The 22,367-nt window shown below is 40.4% G+C and overlaps 1 protein-coding gene, 1 long non-coding RNA gene and 1 pseudogene across 2 annotated transcripts in view; 2 read left to right on the forward strand and 1 right to left on the reverse strand.

Moving 5' to 3' along the window:
* The window catches only part of LOC115478974 (solute carrier organic anion transporter family member 1A2-like), a 221,067-nt gene that overhangs the window by 179,816 nt on the left and 18,884 nt on the right, over positions 1–22,367 (forward strand). The window contains 4 exon segments of the mRNA XM_030216667.1: positions 14,456–14,469; positions 14,472–14,519; positions 18,949–18,973; positions 18,975–19,064. Of these exon segments, the coding sequence (XP_030072527.1) occupies positions 14,456–14,469; positions 14,472–14,519; positions 18,949–18,973; positions 18,975–19,064 (177 nt within the window).
* LOC115478975 lies at positions 1,360–19,432 on the reverse strand. Its single transcript, XR_003943601.1, has 3 exons — positions 19,420–19,432; positions 15,700–15,705; positions 1,360–1,461 (listed from the first exon to the last, which is right to left on the reverse strand). It is a non-coding gene; the product is annotated as an uncharacterized LOC115478975 (long non-coding RNA).
* LOC115479366 lies at positions 15,768–15,860 on the forward strand (annotated as a pseudogene).

A 22,367-nucleotide genomic window follows, 5' to 3' on the forward strand; every position in this document is an offset into this window, starting at 1 on the left:
CTGACTGGCTCTGGCTGCCTGAAGCCAGCGAGGCGAAAAAAGAAGAAGCACTGGCTGCAGAGGCACAGGACAGCGGAACTCAACTGGGCGGCTGATGATGGGGTCGGCATCGCGTCGCGTCGTTCCAAAACAGCTGATCCTGCGGTTGGGCCGAGCGGCAAGCCCCGGGCGGGCGGAACTGTGTCGTGTCAGCGTTGTGGTTGGGTCCGACCGAAACTACAGCTGATCAGCTGATGACATCATCAGGATCCGATCCTGCGGCTGGGGAGGCTTAGCCTCCCCAAGCCTCTTATACCGGGCGCCTATGATGTGCGGTAAAATCAAAATTGCCGCACGTCCATTTTGGGTCTCAGACCTTACTGCCAGCCATAGACCTAGTGGTAAAGAATTTGTGTGGTAATGACCTATGTGCATCAGATGCCACCTGGTGCACGTCTGCTACACGCACCAGAAAATAAAAAATAGTTTTCAGACACACGTAGCAGATGCACATCAAAAATGAAATTACCACAAGAGGCACATGGTAGTCGGGTGGTAAGTCCATTTTGGCGTGCGTTGGGCATGCGAAGATGCTTACGCGGCTTAGTAAAAGGGGCCCTAAGTCTTTATAAGACTCACTTCAAAATAATTAAATTATCTTTCTATCAAGTATATATATCTCCCCCGCCACCACCCCATTTTTCTTTTATCCCTTCACCACAACAAAATATATATAGGCACTACTGCAGCAATGCCAATATTATCCACCCATAATTGATCTTATGGGTTTTCTTTATGAATACTTGAAGCGATAACATGAATTTTGTTAGTGCCAAAGAGACCAGTTGTCAAAAGTACTTTACCACTGCAAATGGCTATTTATCCTGAAAAAAAGGACATTTTGAACATTTGCCCACTCTATATGTGGGAAAAGTATGCACACTGTAGAATAATGCACAGACATTTAACTGATTTTCAGAAAAAGCCAAGTAGCCAATGACCACCACTTACTCCTAGCTCAGTAGCTCAACAGAAGCTGATTCTGATTGAGCTGGAAGCTCAAAGGAGCAGGAGAGAACTGTTGGTCCAAAAAATATAGAGGTTGATAATCATTGTGAGTTAATCAACCAGAAAGGGCTCCTGGATAGTTAAATTGTCTGTTTGGGCTAACTAGTCATTTTCAGCAGCATTTAACCGGTTAACGCCACTGAAAATAACCGGTTAGCGCAGAAATGAAAATCAGTTATTTTGGGGGTGTTCTTGGGGTAAAGTCAGCATTTGGCTAGTTAAGTGCTGATATTCTGAATTTAACCAACCAGCTTAACTGCATGAACAGGACTGTATAAAAATCAGTCCTATCTTTAAGTGGTAACCCATAGCAGGTTAAGTGTTGAATATTGCACTTAACTGGCTATCTGTTAGCTGGCTCTGTAAATCCGGAAATGTAATGCCATTGCCCAGACATGGCCTGGCATTGAATTTCTGGATTTTGGCAATTGCAGTGGCCAGCAAAACTCTGATTGCTACCAGCTGAGTATTGACCTCATAATTTAAAAAGAATTGAAATTAATTGTTAGAAACTGAAGATTTTCTTGACAATAACTGAAAAGTACTCTGACTTTTGACAGTATATTTCAAAATTTAAATCTTTAAAATTTTTACTTGTACAACTTTTAAAAATGTAACTAAACATTTTGATACCATTACAAGTAAATATTTTTAACTTTTTACCTCCACAAGCACTGAAAGATCTCAAAGCATACATTTATTTATTTGGACAAAGAAGTTGCAAACATTATCTACATTTTAAATTACTTTTCCTCCAGGACCAGTCATCTCTTTTATCATGACTGTTGTCATGTTTTAGCCTACCATAGGAATCACTGTGGGGCAAGAGTTCTCAATCCAGTCCTTGGAACATACCAAGCTAAATTAGGAAATGCATTTCTGTTTCTCTTTGTCAAGTATTGCTTGTCTCAGTCTAGCATTATTGGGGTTTCTGTTTCAGCTTTTGTTTGCACATTTCTGTTTCTAATTTATAATCATTTAATCAGTAATAGGGGCCCTATGTACTAACCCATGAAAATGTTCACAGGTTAATACCCATTTTTACAAAAGGTAGCTACAAGATGCAAATTAACTCTTGGCTCATTTACAACCTTAGCTAAACTTGGCATTAAATTAATTGTTGTACCACAACTGTGGCACCATGTAAGAAAGAAATTTCAAAGGGCCATAAAATTAAATGGCCGCAGGCCTGAACTGGAGGTCCCCCAGATCTCTTTCCTCTGGGGGACATTCACTCCCTGGTGACCCAGTAAGCCTAATATCCCACCTTAGCCCTAACCCTGACGTGTTTAAAATGGTAGAAATCCCCCTTTTTGCAAAACCTTACCCCTTCTATAGATGAGGGGATGGTTGGCCAGCTCCCGGGACCCCAGCTCACTCCTAGGAATCCATAGTAATGGGGGCAGGAATGCTACCCTTGCTGCTGTCCCCTTAGCATGAATATCTTTAAAATAGATTACGTGGTGTAGATTTGTGAACATCAGTCTTTTTTTAAATAGTACTGTAGGATGAATTAACACTAGCACCTCCTGATTCTGCCCTGGGCTTAGGGCCACTGCTAACACTATTACTTCCCCTGAGTTCCCATCCTTGTCCAAATTCTTTCCTTTGTAATTACTAGTGAAACTGATTTGCAACTAAGACTGCAAAATAGAAATTTAGCATTTTTAAAAAATTAAACAGAGTAGAGCATTGCTTTTCCTCAAAGAGGCATATGTTATAGAAGAAGATGATAGCTGGTTCTTGTTTCACCATCACTGTCATTGTCAGTATAACATGCACTGTGTAGAGGTAAAAGGTCAAAAAAGGAATACCTATTCAGTACCAATACCTGAATGTCTTCCTCCCACACTATTACCTCTGAATTTATTGCTTCACTTGTGTCATCCCCATAGCATGTCCATTTTAGTACCATGCACAATGATGTCTCCTCTGCTCTGGACACTCTTACTCCTCCCATTCCCTATTCTATAAGGCGTACTAAACCCCAGCTTCAGCTGACCTCCACAATCTGCAACCTACATTCTTGGGCCCGCTCTGTTGAGTGCCTTTGCTAAAATCCCATAACTATGCTGACTTCATATATTTCAAATTCTTGAGACTTTCTTTGAGTCTGCTCTTACACTTGCCAAACAAGAGTATTATGTCTATTTGACAAACTCTCTAGCCTCTGACCCTCACCATCTCAATGCCACTCCTTAAAATGCCTCCATCTCCATCCCCTTTACTTTATGCTCAGACTATAGCTAAGTGAACATTGTCAAGGAAGTACTTCCTTGACCATGCTCACAAAGTTAATCTTGAGTTCTTCACCAGGTCACCTCCCCTACTTCATCCTCACAACCTTCCTTAAACCCCTGCTACCTTTCTTCCTTTTCTAAAATCACAGAAGAAAATGCATATCTTCTCTCCTCCTCCAAGTTCACAGCCTCTTCCTCGAATCCCGTTCCCACCCATCTGATCAGCTCTATATCCCCTACTGCCATCCCTTCTATCCATCATAGCCTCAATCTATGTCTTTCCACTCCAACTTTTTCTGATGCCATCAAATACCACTCTTCAAAACCCTTCACTGAACGCTACCTGCTCTCCCAACTATTGTCCCATCTCCCTCCTATCTTTCACATCCAAACTATTTGAGCATGCTGTTCACTGCTGCTTTCTATCATCTCAAGCTATTCTTGATCCACTACAATCTGGCTTTTGACTTCTACATTCTACAGAAACAATCCTTTCCAAAGTCTCCAGTGACCTGCTCCTGGCCAGATCCAAGGGCCTTTACTTAATCCTCATCTTTCTTGACCTATCTGCTGCTTTTGACATTGATATTCACCACCTACTTCTTGATATGCTATCCTCATTTGGATTTTGGGGCTCTGTTCTTATCGCCCCCATCCTACTTTTAGTGTATACCCCAGTGGATCCTCCTCCACTGCTATCCCTCAGTGCTCTGTCTTAGGTTATTGTCTCTCTATATACTTGTTCCCTTGGTGCTCTGATCTCCTCCTGTGGTTTTCAGTAGCATATGTATGCTGATGACTCCCAAATCTACTTTTCTACACCAGAAATTTCACCAGGAATCCAGGCCCCAGTCTCAGCCTGCTTGTCTGAAATTTCTGCTTAGATATCTCACCACCATCTGAAACTGAGCATGGTCAGGACTGAGCTTTTCATCTTTTACTTGCAACCCACCTCTCTTTTTCTCCCATTCTCTATTTTTGTGGATAGCAAGGTCATCCTCCATATCTCCTCATCTTGTAACTCAACCACTGGCCTCTTATAACCTTTGATTGGTGAGTTCTGAAAGTTATCCATTATGGATATCCTCTGCATCTATTGGAAATGCCACCAAACTGCCCACCAAGAGAATCATAGTCAAGCTCTCAGCATCAGGCAATACTTACCAAGGAGCTTCCCTCTTAGATGCAAATACAGTCAAATCTGTTCCACAAGGGGGAAAAGTGCAGGGATTTTACTCCAGGTATTTCCTGGTATCAAAAACTAATGGGGTTATTCATTCCATCCTAGACCTAGAGGCACTGAACAAGCTTTTAATAACAGAACAGTTCAGGATGATTTCCCTGGGTACCCTAGTACCCTTTCTCCAGACGAGAGGTCGGGTATATTCTCTGGACTTAAAATACACTTACATCCACATAGAGATACATCCCAGTCATAAGAGGAAACTCATATTTGTCATAGGAAAACACCAATACCAGTATCACATATTGTATCTTTGCCTCATGTCAGCTCCTCAGATATTCACAAAATGCTTTGCAGTCATAGTAGTGTATCTATGCCAACTTGGCTGCATGTGGTTTCCTATTTGGACAATTGGCTGGTAAAGAGCTCATCTTGAGAAAGAGCATATTGGTCAGTGTGCACAACTAGCTAGGTGCCGGAATTACTAGTACCAACTGAGCTTGTCATCATAATTATAATTCATTGGAACTCTACTGGACACAATTCAGGCAAAAGCCTCTCTTCCACAGCAGAGGATCACCAATATAGTTTGCATGATGCTAGAAATCCAAAAGAGTTTGCAAACATCAGCATGAAACATTTAGAATGTTGGGCTGCCTTCAACAGCACATGTAATGCCTCTGGAACATCTCAAAGTGAGACAAGCTCAATGGACCATATGCATGCAGTAGACTCAGGCTACTCACAGACTGTGGGACATCATGTCTGACAAAAAAGCCCTTCAGGACTCTGTCCTGATAGATGGTGCAATCCAAACTGGCAAAAGGCATCTCCTTCTAAATTCCACACACTTTCTCTTGGGTAACAATATTTTCTACTATAGTTACAATTATTAAATCAAATAAATTACAATGTTACTATGACTTTATTATTAATTATATATAATTAATACGTTTTATTCATGACATAATTCAACCAAAACCTTAAAACGCCATATAACATTGCATTACAGTCATATGTCAAATCTACCAATTTTTAAATGTGCCCATATAATACTATTGTTTTTATCCTCCAATTGCACTGATCTGACTGTCTTTAGAATATCAATTCAATATCCAAAATTCATAGTCCTTTTATAATGCACAGTCGCAATAATTGTTTGATCTGTAACCTTGCGGCTTATATCCTTTGAGGATCAACTCTCAAAAGACAATCTTCTACTCAAACACCCAAGCTCGATATTGAAGGGAAAGGGGGCGTGTCTACTAGTCGGTCTGAGCTGTTCTCTGGCGTTTCTTCTACCAGTTTCATTACCTAATGCCTCATACCAAAAAGAAGGGGACGGTGAAGGGCCAACTGCCGCTGGCCAGAACCTCTTCCCCAATCCAGCAAACACTAGACCAATATGCGATGAGCATCCCACCGAATACCAGAGTGTTAAACCCTGCTTTGAGCGTCGACAGAGGAGCAACGGCGCTCATGGGGACTGAGATATCTTTATCTCCTCCGGAGCTTAATCCACCACCATGCCCTGCGTTAGGGGTATAGAGGAAGGCCCAGCTGAATCAGGAGTCGGTGGCAGCAAGGTCGGCAGCGTTCTACCCCAAACCGCAGAGGAAATAAGCTTGGAGCCTGAAACTCCTGTGGTGGTTTCACTGGAGTCTATTTGGAGAGCAATTCAAGAATTAACAACTGCAGTTACTAAATCAGCTCAAGATACATCTCTTCTTGTGAGTAAAGTGGATGCTTTAACTCTATCGTTAGAAAAAAGTTAAACAAGATTCAGTGAACCAAGCTTTACAGACGCAATCAGAGGTTGAAAATTTAAAATCTATTACTGATGTATTGGTTAAAGATAAACTTATGACAAGTCGGAAAATAGAGCAAATAGAAGACTACAACAGGTGCCTAAATTTAAGAGTACTGAATTTTCCTGTGGCTACAGGAATAAATGCGACAGATTTCTTTAAAAAATACCTAGTAGAAATTCTTCAATATCCTTCTTCTGTTATTCCTCCATTCAACAAAATATATTACTTTCCATTATCTCCTCGAACTGGAGTGGAGCCAATGGGCTCTGAGAGTTTGCCTCAAGTTCGGGATCCTGGGCCGGGAATTCAGGATATTTCTGCTCTACTAGAAGAATCTTTGTCAGAAGTAACAATGCGGCGGACTTTAATAGTATCGTTTGTATTTGAAGAGGATCTAAATTCAGTAATAAAGCTATACTTTAGGAATTCATTAAAAACTTTTTGTGGTCATAGAATATGGATTTTTCCTGATGTGACAAAGACAACGCAAGACAGAAGGAAATTATTTCTAGCTCTCAGGGAAGAGACAAGGGCATTAGGAGCAACATTCTTACTGGCATATCCATGTAAATGCCTAATCCGGTTCTTGGGCAATAAATATGTTTTCTTTGAACCAGAACAACTTCGAACATTTTTGGATATGAAGAAACTGGTCAAATAGACTGAAGGAATGATAGTTGGAATAACTGATTAAGAAAAAAGAATAGGGTGGGAATATTCAGGCCAGGCCATTTACCTATAATTTTGTTTCTATGTTTTATTTTTGGATCTCCTCCTCTATTAATCTCTCCCTCTCCTTATTGCTAATTGTGGTCTAAGAAAGAGATTGGTTGTAAATTTCTTTAAATTACCTTTTTTTTTTCTTTACAAATACAGAGATAAACTATCTGCTGCTTTTGACATTGATATTCACCACCTACTTCTTGATATGCTATCCTCATTTGGAATTTGGGGCTCTGTTCTTATCGCTCCCATCCTACTTTTAGTATATACCCCAGTGGATAGTTTAGTTTAGTTTATCTCTGTATTTCAGTCTGCAAGTCAAGCTTGTAATAGAATATAAATGCTATAAATAAATAATAAAAAAAACAAAACACCCAAGCTCAAGGCTCATGCCCAGACTCAGAGATCACATCCACCTGACATTGCACCGTGTTTCGCATTATAGCATCATCAGGAGCTGGGACTAAAACCCAAAAACCAAATAACCATACATATTCACGCAAGTTATATTTATAATAACCTTTCCCATGCACCTTAAAAATACTTATTATATTGATTTCTTACCTTACTTTGTACTTAAACATTTTATGGTCATCAATGGGCTGAGAAAATCCAAAACCTTAGCTCTCATGCCCAGAGTGCCAGAGTGAATAAAAAACCGCCGGCATATGCACTTTTGAACTTGTAAACAGCCAGAGTTGATTGGTTGAATATTGCCATATCTTTTCAAATTGAGCTCCACTCTACCTCTTTATTCAATCCCATAGAGGTTACTGTTTTCGAAAAATATATAAAACATTGTTCTTTATGTTCTAATATGGTAAATATATTGCCTCCCCAGATGCTTTGCAATTGATATAATTCAACAGATTTTAAATCTGTTAATTGATGTTGTGTCATACTCCAATGCTCCGCCAGGAGGGATTCCACTAGCTGTACCCAAAGGTTACTCAGATGTTGCTCTATCCATTGTTTCACTTTCCTTTTAGTTTGTCCAATGTACCAAAGATCACATGGGCATTTAATACCATAAACAACTTGTTTAGAATTACAATCCATTCTAAATCTTAAATGAAAAATCTTTCCTGAAGTATTAGGTATTTCTAACCCTGTGAAAGAATCCGTGGGAACGTTAGTATCCCTTTGGCTGTTTCATGAAAAGTGGAGTTGAGGAGTGGCCTAGTGGTAAGAGCACTGGTCTCAACATCCAGAGGTGGCCAATTCAAATCCCACTGCTGCTCCTTATGATCTTGGGCAAGTCACTTAACCCTCCTTCACCTCAGGTGCAAACTTAGATTGTGAGCCCTCCTGGGACAGAGAAATATCCAGTGTACCTGAATGTAACTCACCTTGAGCTACTACTGAAAAAAAGGTGTGAGCCTACAAATAGGTGGAAAAATGTGGGATACAAATGTAACAAATAAATAAATAATAGGGGTACTCAGGGAGGACAAGGAAATAGCAGAGAGATTGAATGAATTCTTTGCTTTGGTCTTTACGGAAGAAGATGTAAGAGATCTACCTGTACAGGAAATAGTTTTCAAGGGTGATGATGCGAGGAACTAAAAGAAATCTCGGTGAACCTGAAGACATACTGATCCAAATTGACAAGTCAAAGAGTGATAAATCACCTATACCTGATGGCATACACCCCAGGGTACTGAAAGAACTCAAATATGAAATTGCTGATCTGTTGTTAGTGATCTGTAACCTGTTGTTAAAATCATCCATAGATTGGAGGGTGGCCAATGTAATGCAGATTTTTAAAAAGGGTTCTGGTGTGACCCGGGAAATTACAGATCGGTAAAGCCGGGGAAAATAGTGGAAATTATTATACAGTAAAATTACAGAACATTTAGACAAACATAGTTTAATGGGACAGAGTCAGCATGGATTCAGCCAAGGGAAGTCTTGCCTTATCAATTTGCTTCATTTCTATGAAGGCGTAAATAAACATGTGGATAAAGGTAAGCCAGTTGATGTAGTATATCTAGATTTTCAGAAAGCTTTTGACAAAGTTCCTCATGAGAGATTTCTGAGAAAATTAAAAAGTCATGGGATAGGAGGCAATGTTCTGTTGTGGATTAGGAATTGGTTATTGGACAGAAAATGGAGGGTAGGGTTAAATGGCCATTTTTCTCAGTGGAGGAAGGTGAATACTGGAGTGCCGTAGGGATCTGTACTGGGACCGATGCTATTTAACATATTTATAAATTATATGGAAAACAGAATGATGAGTGAGATGATTAAATTTGCAGATGACACAAAACTATTCAAAGTTGTCAAAACACATGCATATTGTGAAAAATTTCAGGAAGACCTTAGGAAACTGGAAGACTGGGCATCCAAATGGCAGATAAAATTTAATGTGGACAAATGCAAAGTGATGCACATTGGAAGGAATAATCAGAATCATAGTTTCCTGATGCTAGGGCCCACTTTAGAGTCAGAACTCAAAGGAATTGGTTGTTTCATCCTTCAGGTAATGATTAAGATAAGAGAATAACTTGTGTGTTGCCCTATACTGAACAAATTAACATCGTGAAAAGATTAATTGATAAATATTGTCCCATTATTTCGATTCATCGCAATTTAATAGAATACATTGATTTGCCTATATTAGAGGTTGCAATTTAGGAGAATTGTTATCTATTAATAGACAGATGGTTACTATACGAAATGGTAACTCAAATGAAAGAAATACCTAATACTTCAGGAAAGATTTTTCATTTAAGATTTAGAACAGACTGTGATTATCAACAATCTTTGGTACATTAAACAAACTAAAAGGAAAGTGAAACTACGAATAGCACAGCATCTGACTAACCTTAGAGTACAGCTCATGGAATCCCCCCTGGTGGAGCATTGGAATATGGCACAACATCAATTAACAGATTTAAAATTTGTTATATTGTATCAATTGCAAAGCACTAGGAGAGGCAATATGTCTGCCATATTAGAAAGTAAAGAACAGGATTTTATGTTTTTGAAAAATAGTAACCCCCTATGGGATTGAATAAAGAGATGGAGTGGAGTTCAATTTGAAAAGATATGGCAATATTCAACCAATCAACTCTGGCTGTTTACAAGTTCAAAAGCGCATATGCCGGTGGTTTTTGATTCACTCTAGCACTCTGGGCATGAGAGCTAAGGTTTTGGATTGTCTCAGCCCATTGATGACCATTTTATTCCTATGGACCCTGCTGCAGATAACTTCAGCTAAGCTTTAGTAAAAGACCCCCAGAATAAGGTAATATAATAAGTATTTTTAACATGTATGGGAAAAGTTATTTCTTTTATGGTTTTTAGTCTCAGCCCCTGATGACACTATAATTTGAAACATGGAGCCATGTCGGGTGGACGTGATCTCTGAGTCTGGGCATGAGCCTTGAGCTTTGAGCAGGATATTTGAGATCCGATTTTATGTGCACCATGCAGAATTAATGTAATCTATGCAAATAGAAGATTGTCTTTTGAAAGTTGATCTTCGAAGGATATAAGCCTTTGAAACCCATAGCAAGATTACAGACCAAAGGATTATTGCGGAGTGCATAATAAAAGGATTTTGTATTTTGAATATTGAATTGATATTCTAAAGACAGTCAGATCAGTGCAATAGGAGGATAAAATCAGTAGTATATAGGCACATTTAAAAATCAGTCGATTGGACAAAATGTTGTAACGCAATGTTATACGGAGTTTTAAAGGTTTTGATAGAATTATGTCATGAATAAAATGTATTAATTTTATATAATTGAATAATGAAGTCATAGTTACTTGTAATTTATTGGCTTCTAAATTCCATGGTATCAAACAACAATCATGATAGATGCATCCAAACCAGGCTGGGAGTTCATGTAGATGAGTTCATGGTCCTACCAAGAGAGACTATCAGATACATTTCCTGGAATTGAGAGCAGTATGAATGCTCCAAGGGCTTTCAGAGAGCTGTTGACCAACAAAATTATATTGAAACAAATGTATCATCAAGTAGTGATGAAGTACATCAGTTAGCAAAGAGGAACAGGATCGTACCTCCTGTGTTGAAAACTTGCAGGATGTGGAAACTGGGATATTTCTTACAGAATGAGTCTCAGAACCACTTGCAGGGAAAGCCACTCCTTGGCAGACAGTCTAAGTCATGCCCCTATGACCATTGAAGTGGTGCTTAGATGAGAATGTAGTTTTGGAAGATATTTTGTGAGTGAGACAAGCCCTTGATAGAACTTTTTGCCACTTCTCAGAACAAGAAGGTACCCCAGGATAGAGACACATGACAGATTAGCCTCAGATGCTGTTCTGACCTGGTTTTACAGCCTGCCTCACTGACACAGACTACTCAGTAATTACTGTGGATTCTTTTGGATTCGTATTAGGTAAATGAGACTTTTATGAGGTTCTAAAATACACAATGATTAAGATATATACAATGATTAAGCCATATAACTGAAAAGAAACAATACCTATAAACAATCATTACATCACTGGTCCCTACATCCAAGCAATGCTAGGAGTTTCTAGACCAGGAAAAGCAACAATACACTATAATATAAACAATACCTATCATTACATCACTGGTCCTTACATCATTCAGGCTTTTTACATCAGCTGAGAGATGCCCCTTTTCCAGCGAAGCCGGAGTCTCATGACCAGGAGTCTTGTTCTATGCAATGCGTCCATCATAAGTGAGCTTCTGGTTTCACTGTAAGAGGTCCCCCTTTTTTATTAGGCTTAGAACTCATGTTCAGAGCTAAGGAAAATTACAGAATGCTTGAGAATTTCTCTGTTTTGGTAACAAGCCATACTGTGGGAAGGTGGTCACATGTTTCTCAGTCCAGGTGGCCAGTCTGAACTCGAAACAGGCTCCACCTCTCCCTTCACATACCAAATTAATTAGAGCTGTGTCTTATATTCTACATTCCAACTTATTTTCACACAAAGTTAAACAATCATTTTAATGAGCGAGTGCACTGTCGGACAAGGCAGAGTTGAAAAACAATCTTTAAATTCACTTCTATTACAGATGCCTTTCCCCTAGATTGGTGGAAGGTTCTTCTCTACACATATCCTTCAATACCCCTCATAGCAAGAACTCTCCTGAAACTCAGATGGGACAGAAGAACCATGATTTTCATCACCCCACATTGACCGAGGCTAATGTGTTTCCCTTTTTTTCTGGAACTTTTCTTAAGATGATCCATAAAACTGAGAAATTCCTCATTAATGAGCACTGGTGTTTCAGAAGTATTGCTGGCTTCCAGGAGAGAGGTTCCACTAGAAGGTCTTACAAATTGAAATAGAGGATGTTTGCTATCTGGTGTGATGGAAGAACCCTAGACCGCTTTTCCTGTCCCACATAAAAACTACTTGAATACTTTCTACATTTGACTGAATCAGGTTTGAAAACCAACTCTAATAGGGTACAACTTAGTGCAATTGACACTTATCAACAACATGTAGAAGGAAAACCCATCTCTGCAGCCTTCATTTGTTTGATTTATGTAGGGCTTGCTTCTATTGAATACTCCCATCAAGCTTCCTGCAGGGCCATGGAATCTCAGTGTGGCATTAACCCAGCTGATGAAAACTCCCAACATTTTTTCCGAGGTATCAGACTCACAAAGGTAATTGCAAGAGAACCTTGTTGGCCTTCCATTTGGAGCAGACTAAAGCCCTTAGAAAGTCTGCCCAACTTTTTGTTTCTTTTGACCCAAATTGACAAGTAAACTGAATTTCCTTCGTTTATGCCCAGACTGATTTGACCATTGAGGGTCATGGCATAACGCACAATGTCAGAGCTATAGAGGTATCAATAGCCCATTTGAGGTCAGCTTCCATATAGGGAAATTTGCAGAGCTGTCACATGGACATCTGCTCATATACTAGTTAGAAAAGGACTCATATCCTGCTGTCCCCTAGAGCACCTTGTACAGGTAAGTAACATGGATTTCTTGCCAAATGTTTGACCAAGAGATGTAAGTATATTGTAGCTTCTTTGATGTTTCCAATTATTTGCTACATGTATATAGTGCAAGAAAACCTTTAAAAGTGTTGGTTTTAGTATTTTACTGTATTTTATATGTCTTAACTGCATGCAAAAGAAAAGAAAAGAAAATTCTTAATTCAGTATGAGAGTTTTTTTCAAGACAACTTCAGTTCTTTCCTTATTTATTTTATTTTTGTTACATTTGTACCCTGTGCTTTCCCACTCATAGCAGGCTCAATGCAGCTTACATGGGGCAATGGAAGGTTAAGTGACTTGCCCAGAGTAACAAGGAGCTGCCTGTGCCTGAAGTGGGAATTGAACTCAGTTCCTCAGGACCAAAGTCCACCACCCTAACCACTAGGCCACTCCTCCACTCATATTTGTAATGTAATCTAAGGATAAGGGGGGGGGGGAGAGAAAAGCATGATTGGAGTCAGGTGATGTATTTTTCAAATAGGAGCAACTGTTGTTGAACTCTGAATTAAAGGGGTCAATATTCAAAGACATTTAGCTAGGCAGGAAAGATTTCTGCCCAGTTAAACCTGCTGAGCCAGCTAGCTGCCAATCTTCAGCGGCACTTCCTAGGATAGTGTCACTGAATAGTGAGTCTAACCGGCTAGGTTGGGAGGCAGTCCGGGGGGCAGAGTTTGGGCAGAATTGCTACCTAGCAATTTAGTAGCAATATTCAGTCTACTTAACAGGCTAAGCGACTGGATTAAATTAGGACAGCAAAAAGGTTATCCTAGCTTTATCCACCAAGTGAACTGGGCACCAGTCTGAATACTGGGCAGTGGCCAATTAACTTCCAGGTTGCCACACTAACTCAGATATTCAATGCCAGAGGCTGGGCACGCCCTGGCGTTGAATATCCAAGGTTAATTCAGCCCACAATTGTAAGCCGCCGCAGGCTGAATATCATGGCTGAAAATTTTTGTCTGCTGTTCACCATAAAGCATTCCTCAGCATGATTTTTTTATACTTGCCAAAATTTGCAGCATTAAGCCTATAAAACTTTAATGGTTAATAGAAATACACCTATAGCACGAAGCAGAACAAAAATTTGAAGGAAGGTATGTTGAAATAGGTAAGAACATGCTATAGATGTAGAGCATTTTTAAGCTCTAGTCCATATCCAATTGAAGTGATTTTCAATTGGGTAGAAGTGATGATCATAACGTACCTTCACCATGCCCCCTCCCCCAACCAATTTGAACCATATTGTTCCAGAGGCATGGGAATTGTTATGCATCCAAATGAACATTTAAATGGCACATAAATGCTTATTTATAATGAAGTTGAAAACAGTTAGAAAGATTAGGGAGAATGGAGAGTTTCTTAAGCAGTGTAACCTTCTCTAGATTATCTAGTTACACATTTCAGTTTGCCAGCCATTAAATTGTACTACTTCATAAACTGTTTACCAGTAATGTTGCTTGATTTTCTCAATTCTCTTATTATTACCTAGGAGTTTAAAACCAGAAGAAAATCTCTTGGAGTGGGTGTTCATTTACTAACTGCTAGGGCATTTGGTAAGAACTGTTTTTTTGGTTTTAGGTTTTGTTTGATTAAATTCTCTTTACTAGCGAATAGAACGCAATACAGAATAACAACATGTAAACCAACTTCCATAAACAGAAAAGTAATCCTTGTATGCATTTTATTAATTTTCATCTCCCCCCCCCCCCCCCCCCCCCCCCCCCCCCCCCCCCCCACACACACACTTTTCACCCTCCCTTCCTTCGCCCATGAACGTTGGGTCTCCAGATACTGGACATGGGAAGGCATAGGGACACAAGGGATGATGCTGGACACAGAGGCAGGGGATAGAAGGGTGATGATGGATGCAGGAATTTAAACATAGCAGAGATACTGGACAAGGAACTATAGGGACATAGAGATGGGAGATGGATGGTGGACATGGAGAGAGAAGAAATGACATATAGATAGGAGACCCTGGTGAGTGCATTAAGAGATGACAGAGGAAAGCAGAAACCAGAGACTAGGACCAAGCTGATTTGAAAAATAAAATAGCCAGACAACAAAAGGTAGAAAAATAATTTTATTTTCTATTTTGTGATTAGAATATGTTAGATTTGGAGTGTACTTCTTGCCAGAGCTGGTGGTAGACATGGCTGATGCCTAGGCCATAAATTTGAGAGGGAACCCCAAAGCCCATCACCAGGCTGCATCCTTCAGCTTCCATCATGCTTGTGAATCTCTCTGGCCAGACAAAGAGCAATTGCTCTAGTTGCACTCCTCTAACACCATCCCTGGCATGTACTATCTTTATATTTTGCACAGGAGGAAATGCATCTTTTTCTGTTCCTCTGGTACTGTATTACATGCAAGGTCTGGCTTCTTGGAGTTTTGGTTATATTTATGTTTATAATTTGTAGTCAATTATTCTATATTTGGCATTTTTGTTCCGTGTGTGTGACCGAGGTATTCTGTTAGCATGAATTTTCTATGTAGCTTTCTGTAGTAATTTGGGTTTTTTTTCAGTTTTCCCAATAGGTGTATTGATATTTTAGGGCCCACTGTAATATGTAGGGCAATGCCTTTTCATAGGTAGGATCCTTGTTTTGGAAGTTAGTGCTGGCATCGTAGATTTGCTCTAGGTTCTGAGTGACATTTTGTTTTAAAGATTGTTTTATTTATTATATGGCGGCTGTTGAGATTACAGTGAGTTTTATGGGGAAATGCCCTAACCCAGTTCTACACCCTTTGGGGCAGGGCTAGGGGGTTCTATAGATGCAGAATTTATTTGCCTTTAATACTAGTCTATACTTTCTGGGATCATTTCTATAGTGTGTAATTGGAGAGATGTGTTGAAAAGTGTTTGGTCTTGCTATACAGGCTAAGCATGTGTGTTAGGGGACCAAGGCACAATGGAGGCTGAAGAGTGCAATCTCTTGTACTTTCCCCTAGGCTCAATGTGGCCTGCAGCCACTAAAGCCTGCACTGCTACCCTCATTTAAAATTTGGCAACCCTGGTGCCCACCATCTGACCTGTTGACCCACCCAAAAATTGCCTTCTGGCAACACCACTGGCACTGAAACCCTTCCTGCATTGCTATCCAATGGTAAAACTATATTATGCCTGCATTAACCACACCAGAAGTTTTCTGCATGGGCCCTCTAGATTGTGATCCCCCTAGAGACAGAGAAAATGCCTATTGTGCTTAAATGTAATTCACCTGAGCTGCTACTGACAAAAAGGTGTGAGCTAAATCTAAATAAATAAAATAATAATGAACAATGGAGGGAGAGGGGGACAATTTGCAAAGGATGTATGAGGTATAAATTGATGTATCCCATGGAGTACCTAAAGTACATGTGCATTTTCAGTTGACTTAGAGAGGCATTGCCAGGGATGTCATAAAGTCAGTACAGAAAATTGTGTATTTAGAATTTAATTTTCAAATGCATACATGTAATTTTTCCCTGATTCCTCAGATGCCAAAATAGCCTGCATATCAATAGACAAATTTTCAAAGAGGCATCACAAAGCTAAACCAGATTCACCAGGAAAGGAAAGAAGTGGGAAAGGAAAAAGGAATAGACAAATAAGATATCCACATACTGCATACTTTGCCATAAGGCACCTTAGTGAGACTTGCCCCATGATTGAAACTCCCACAGTGTCCCAGTTTTGAGCAACCCTACTGCCACCTGGCTGTGGAAACCAGTTTCCCCACTCCTCATTTCTCCCATCTCTCTGGATACCAAGGCCCAGTTCCAGGCTGGAGATTTTGGGACAGTCCTGGTAGCATGGAATTTGTGGTGTCTGTTCCTGCCTTTGAAATCAGTGCTGCAAGTCCCATAGTGCACCAGGATGGGATGTTCAGAAATCCAGGACTAGACCAAAATCTCCAGCCTTTGTACTGGATAACTTGGCATCTCTGCTGTATTACCCTGGTTAAACCTGTCAGCAAACTGTAATCTTACCTTTGTATACTTCTCACATTTTCTCATGTCTGTCAATTCACTAATTTCATTACATTAATATACTAATTGTAAACTGTTTAATTACTTTCATGATAAGCAGTATATCAAATAAAAGTGAACTATAAACTATAATAACTATAATAATTATAGAATAAACTATAAACTAGTGAACTATGCCATGCTACTTTAACTATTAAACTAAAATAAAGGGGGTCATTTACTATTAGTTAATACGAAGTAACAAAATGAATGTGTGTTTGTGATGCAAGCCCAATTTTATGCAGTGGTCCCTAAGCAAAGGCTGGAGTAGAGGAGTAGGCTAGTGGGTAAAGCAGTGGGCTAGAACCAGGGAAGCACAAAAGCAAAAAAAGAGCGATTAAAGTGCTTCCGCAGCAATCAAACAGACAAACACGGAGTGAAGAAGACCAATCCAAGAACAACCAGAAATCCAATGTTTTCAAAATTTAAAAGTTTATCTCCAATAAAAGTTCAGACCCTACATAAACAGTTCAGACCCAACACGAACTGTGTTTTGGCTATGTGCCTTCTTGAGCTGATTGCTTTGCATGACTTATCGAGACTGTGGTTGTTCTTCATTTGTCTTTGTATTTTCAACAAAGATTGTTCTCCACATTATCTCTTGCATTTCAACAAGTTGTGGCCCCTGAAGAAGGCACAAAGCCGAAACATGGTCCGTGTTGGGTCTGAACTTTATTGGAGAATAAACTTTTTTAATCTTGAAGACATTGGATTTCTGTTTGTTCTTGGAACAGTTCTTCTTCCTAATATTCAGGGAACCAGTGTTTAAATCCCACAGAGATTTCTTGGAACCTTGCATGAGATACAAACTTAGGGTCCTTATACTAAGCTGCGGTAAGCACTAGTGCATGCTACCACAATTTCAAATGGCAAAAAATATTTTGAAATTTTTGTTGAAGGGTGTGTTGTCTGTGGTGGAGTAGATGTTCCTGCGCTAATCAATTAGCTATCCGTATTACCGCATGCAGGATTGCCGCATGAGCCCATGCTGCCTACAAAATAGGTGCTGGTAAGTGCACCCGCTGTAATTGTTTGTAATGGCAGCACACTAATTGCCGTCACAAAAAAGAGGGAAAACAGCATACAAAAGCAACCAAACAAACAAACAAACAAAGCAAACACTGGGCCTTCAGGATTGAGAAAAATGTAGGCCTTTATTTATGATAAAGACCGACACGGGCCGTGTTTCGGCGTACAAACGCCTGCATCAGGGGTCCACTTTTCTGCTACTTCCAACTGAGCTGATGCAGGCATTTGTACGCCGAAACACGGCCCGTGTCGGGGTCTTCATCATAAATAAAGGACTATATTTTTCTCAATCCTGAAGGCCCAGTGTTTGCTTTGTTTGTTTGTTTAGCACACACTAATTGCAACATTACACATGGCCATTAAGAGAAAAAATAAAAATCGGCCATTTTTCTGGCCTGCAGTAAAAATGGCCTTAGCACATGAGAATAAACCCATGTAAAGGTGCGCTAAGGCCACTTTTTACCGTAGTTTAGTAAAAGGACCCTTTAGTTTGGAAGTTCACTAAGGGCTACCTGAATGTAGTTCACTTTGAACAATTACCAAAAAGATGTGAGCTAAAATAAATAAAAGCAAGCATTGCATTTTAGTAATGGACCCCCAGATCTGTTTAAAAATGTTTTAATAATTTGCAGTCCTGTCTGAAATTTTCTTATGAATGATCTGAAACAGATATGGTATCATGTTGTCTAGTCCGTACTCTGGAAATTGAACCCTGGATAAGTAATTGAAGGGCTTCTGAATTCAAATTTTTCTCTAATAGGCACAGAAATGATGTGTCATTTCTGGCTCCAGTTGAATTATCCTGACAGTCTATCACAGGAACACAGCTCTAGAATACAGCAGAGCATGAATGAACAATTATACTATTTATTTGCTATCAAATGAAAATATAAGTGTAATATTTCTGCTTTATAACCATTTCTTAACTTGTTTGATATGTAGCTGGGATCCCAGCCCCAATTATTATGGAGCTATAATGATAGCACATGTTTAAAATGGGGAACTACAAGTTGCGGCACACCTGGAGCATGCAGGATGTATGATTCTGATGTCTACAGGTAAATCTAATGTACTTTATATGCCTGTTGTAACTACTATACTAATTTTATAGAGATAGGCAAATGCAAAGTGTGGTAAAAAGGGCCCTGGTGCATGGCAAAAACAGCTACCGCAGCTACCACAGGGCCCTTTTTACCGCAGTGGGTATATGGTAAGCTTGCACATACCTTGTGGCCATGTGGGAGGGGGGGAACACTTACTGCCACCCACTGAAGTGGCGGTAAGGGCTCCTGTGCTACCCCAGCAGTAACCGAGCAGCGTGCAGCCCCTGCCCGATTATCGCCAGGTAACGCCTGCGGTATATTTTTTTAAATATCCAGGCAGTGCAGAAATGGCAAGCACTGGAGGCAGAACTACTGCCAGCGGCCACGTTGGGCCGGTGATAGTTCCAGTTTGCCACGCGGCAAACCTTTAGTAAAAGGGCCCCTGTGTTCCCACTAGTAATTCTTAAGTCATTTGGACTTTGGTTGATTCTATCCTGCAATTCTAAAACTGATTCACGGGATTATGGGTGATGTTGTGTAGGTCATAGGGAGTTTTGTTTAACTAGTTTACTGAATAGCTTGTCTTTTGAACTTGAGTAAATTTTTTAAACCTGTATACAAAATCAACAGTTATCAATTTTAAGCAATCTTCAGCATCTAATCAATTTGCCACGGGCTCCTGAATAAACTAACAGTTAATTTAAGTTTATAACTGCCATTTGTTTTGGTTCTTTTTCCTGAGTGGTAGTTTCTGGCATTTTTTATTTGTTAAGACATATTAACCACCTTTATAAAGAAATTCACCCCAAGGTGCTATACAACAGATGTAGCTCAATATAGGCAACTTTTATTATATTATTATTATATTATTAATAATAATAATAATAACAAAAACAATAATAAACAGAATTTCTATAGACCATCATAACCATTAACTCAGGATGGTTTACAATATAGGAGAGAAATAGCTCTCAATGTAACTAATATTATAATAAATATAAAGAATTGTTCTGTGATATCCTTCTCTCCTAACTCTGCATCCAAAATGGATAGAGTATCTCTAATGGAAATCATTTTTGCTCAAAGAAATTCACCAATTCTGTAGCAGAGGAGCAGACACAACATTTTGAGTTGTTTAGAAATGAGAGATTGTACTGTATGAAATATCTTAAGATTCATTTCCACCTTGTGCAGTCTTTTTTAAAATAAAAAGGTACATCAGAAGCAGAAAGCTGTGAGATAATCTATGGGACTGCTAGATCATGAAGGAGCAAAATGGGCACTCAGGAAGGACAAGGCCATGGCAGAGAGATTGAATGAATCTTTGCTTAGTCTTTCTGAAGAAGATGTAAGAGATCTACCTGTACTGAATGGTTTTCAAGGGTGACGATGCAGAGGAACTAAAGAAATCTGGTGATCCTGGAAGACATGGAGGGGCATAATCGAACGGGGCGCCCAGGTTTATCCTGGGTCCGTCCTCGCAGGACGGCTCCGTGAAGGGGCAGGGAAACCCTTATTATCGAAACAAGATGGGCGTCCATCTTTTGTTTCGATAATATGGTCTCAACATTTAGGTCGACCTTAGAGATGGTCGTCCGATGGTCATCCTTAGAGATGGTCATTCCCAGTTTTCGGCAATAATGGAAACCGAGGATGCCCATCTCAGAAACGACCAAATCCAAGCCATTTGGTCGTGGGAGGAGCCAGCATTCGTAGTGTACTGGTCCCCCTCACATGCCAGGACACCAACCGGGCACCCTAGGGGGCACTGCAGTGCACTTCAGAAATTGCTCCTAGGTGCATAGCTCCCTTACCTTGTGTGCTAAGCCCCCCCCCCCAAAACTCACTCCCCACAACTGTACACCACTACCAAAGCCCAAAGGGGTGAGGGGGGCACCTACATGTGGGTACAGTGGGTTTCTGGTGGGTTTTGAAGGGCTCACATTTACCACCACAAGTGTAACAGGTAGGGGGGGATGGGCCTGGGTCTGCCTGCCTGACGTGCTCCACACCCACTAAAACTGCTCCAGGGACCTGCATACTGCTGTGATGGAGCTGGGTATGACATTTGAGGCTGGCATAGAGGCTGGCAAAAAAACAAATTTAAGTTTTTTAGGGTGGGAGGGGGTTGGTGACCACTGGGGGAGTAAGGGGAGGTCATCCCCGATTCCCTCCGGTGGTCATCTAGTCAGTTTGGGCACCTTTTTGAGGTTTGGTTGCAAGAAAAAATGGACCAAGTAAAGTCGGCCAAGTGTTTGTCATGGACGCCCTTCTTTTTTTCCGTTATCAGCCGAGGACGCCCATCTCTTAAGCACGCCCCAGTCCCGCTTTCACTACCCTGCCAACACGCCCCCGTGAACTTTGGTTGTCCCCGTGACGGAAAGCAGTTGAGGGCGCCCAAAATCGGCTTTCGATTATGCCGATTTGGGCGACCCTGAGAGAAGGACGCCCATCTCCCGATTTGTGTCGGAAGATGGGCACCCTTCTCTTTCGAAAATAAGCCTGATATTGAGCCGAATTGACAAGTTATGTTTCAATCATTTTTATTCGCCCTTTCCTTTCTGAGCACACTACCAGAACCTTCATCCACACTCTTATCACCTCTCGCTTAGACTATTGCAACTTGCTTCTTACAGGTCTCTCACTTAGCCATCTCTCTCCTCTTCAATCTGTTCAAAATTCTGCTGCACGACTAATATTCCACCAGTGTCGTTATGCTCATATTAGCCCTCTCCTCATGTCACTTCACTGGCTTTCTATCCGTTTCCGCACACAGTTCAAACTCCTCTTATTGACCTATAAGTGCACCCTAGGGAGGAGTGGCCTAGTGGTTAGGGTGGTGGACTTTGGTCCTGAGGAACTGAGTTCAATTCCCACTTCAGGCACAGGCAGCTCCTTGGGACTCTGGGCAAGTCACTTAACCCTCCATTGCCCCATGTAAGCCGCATTGAGCCTGCCATGAGTGGGAAAGCGTGGGGTACAAATGTAATAAAAATAAAATTCACTCTACAGTTCCTCAGTACCTCTCCACTCTCATCTCTCCCTACATTCCTCCCCAGGAACTCCGTTCACTGGCTAAATCTATCTTATCTGCACCCTTCTCCTCCACTGCAGACTCCGTTCCTTTTATCTTGCTGCACCATATGCCTGGAATAGACTTCCTGAGCCGGTACATCAAGCTCCATCTCTGGCCGTCTTCAAATCTAAGCTAAAAGCCCACCTTTTTGATGCTGCTTTTAACTCCTAACCCTTATTCACTTTGTTCAGAACCCTTATTTTATCATCTTCACTTTAATATTCCCTTATCTCTTGTTTGTT

The sequence above is a fragment of the Microcaecilia unicolor genome, chromosome 10 (assembly GCF_901765095.1).
Source record: "Microcaecilia unicolor chromosome 10, aMicUni1.1, whole genome shotgun sequence".
In the NCBI taxonomy this organism is placed as follows: domain Eukaryota; kingdom Metazoa; phylum Chordata; class Amphibia; order Gymnophiona; family Siphonopidae; genus Microcaecilia; species Microcaecilia unicolor.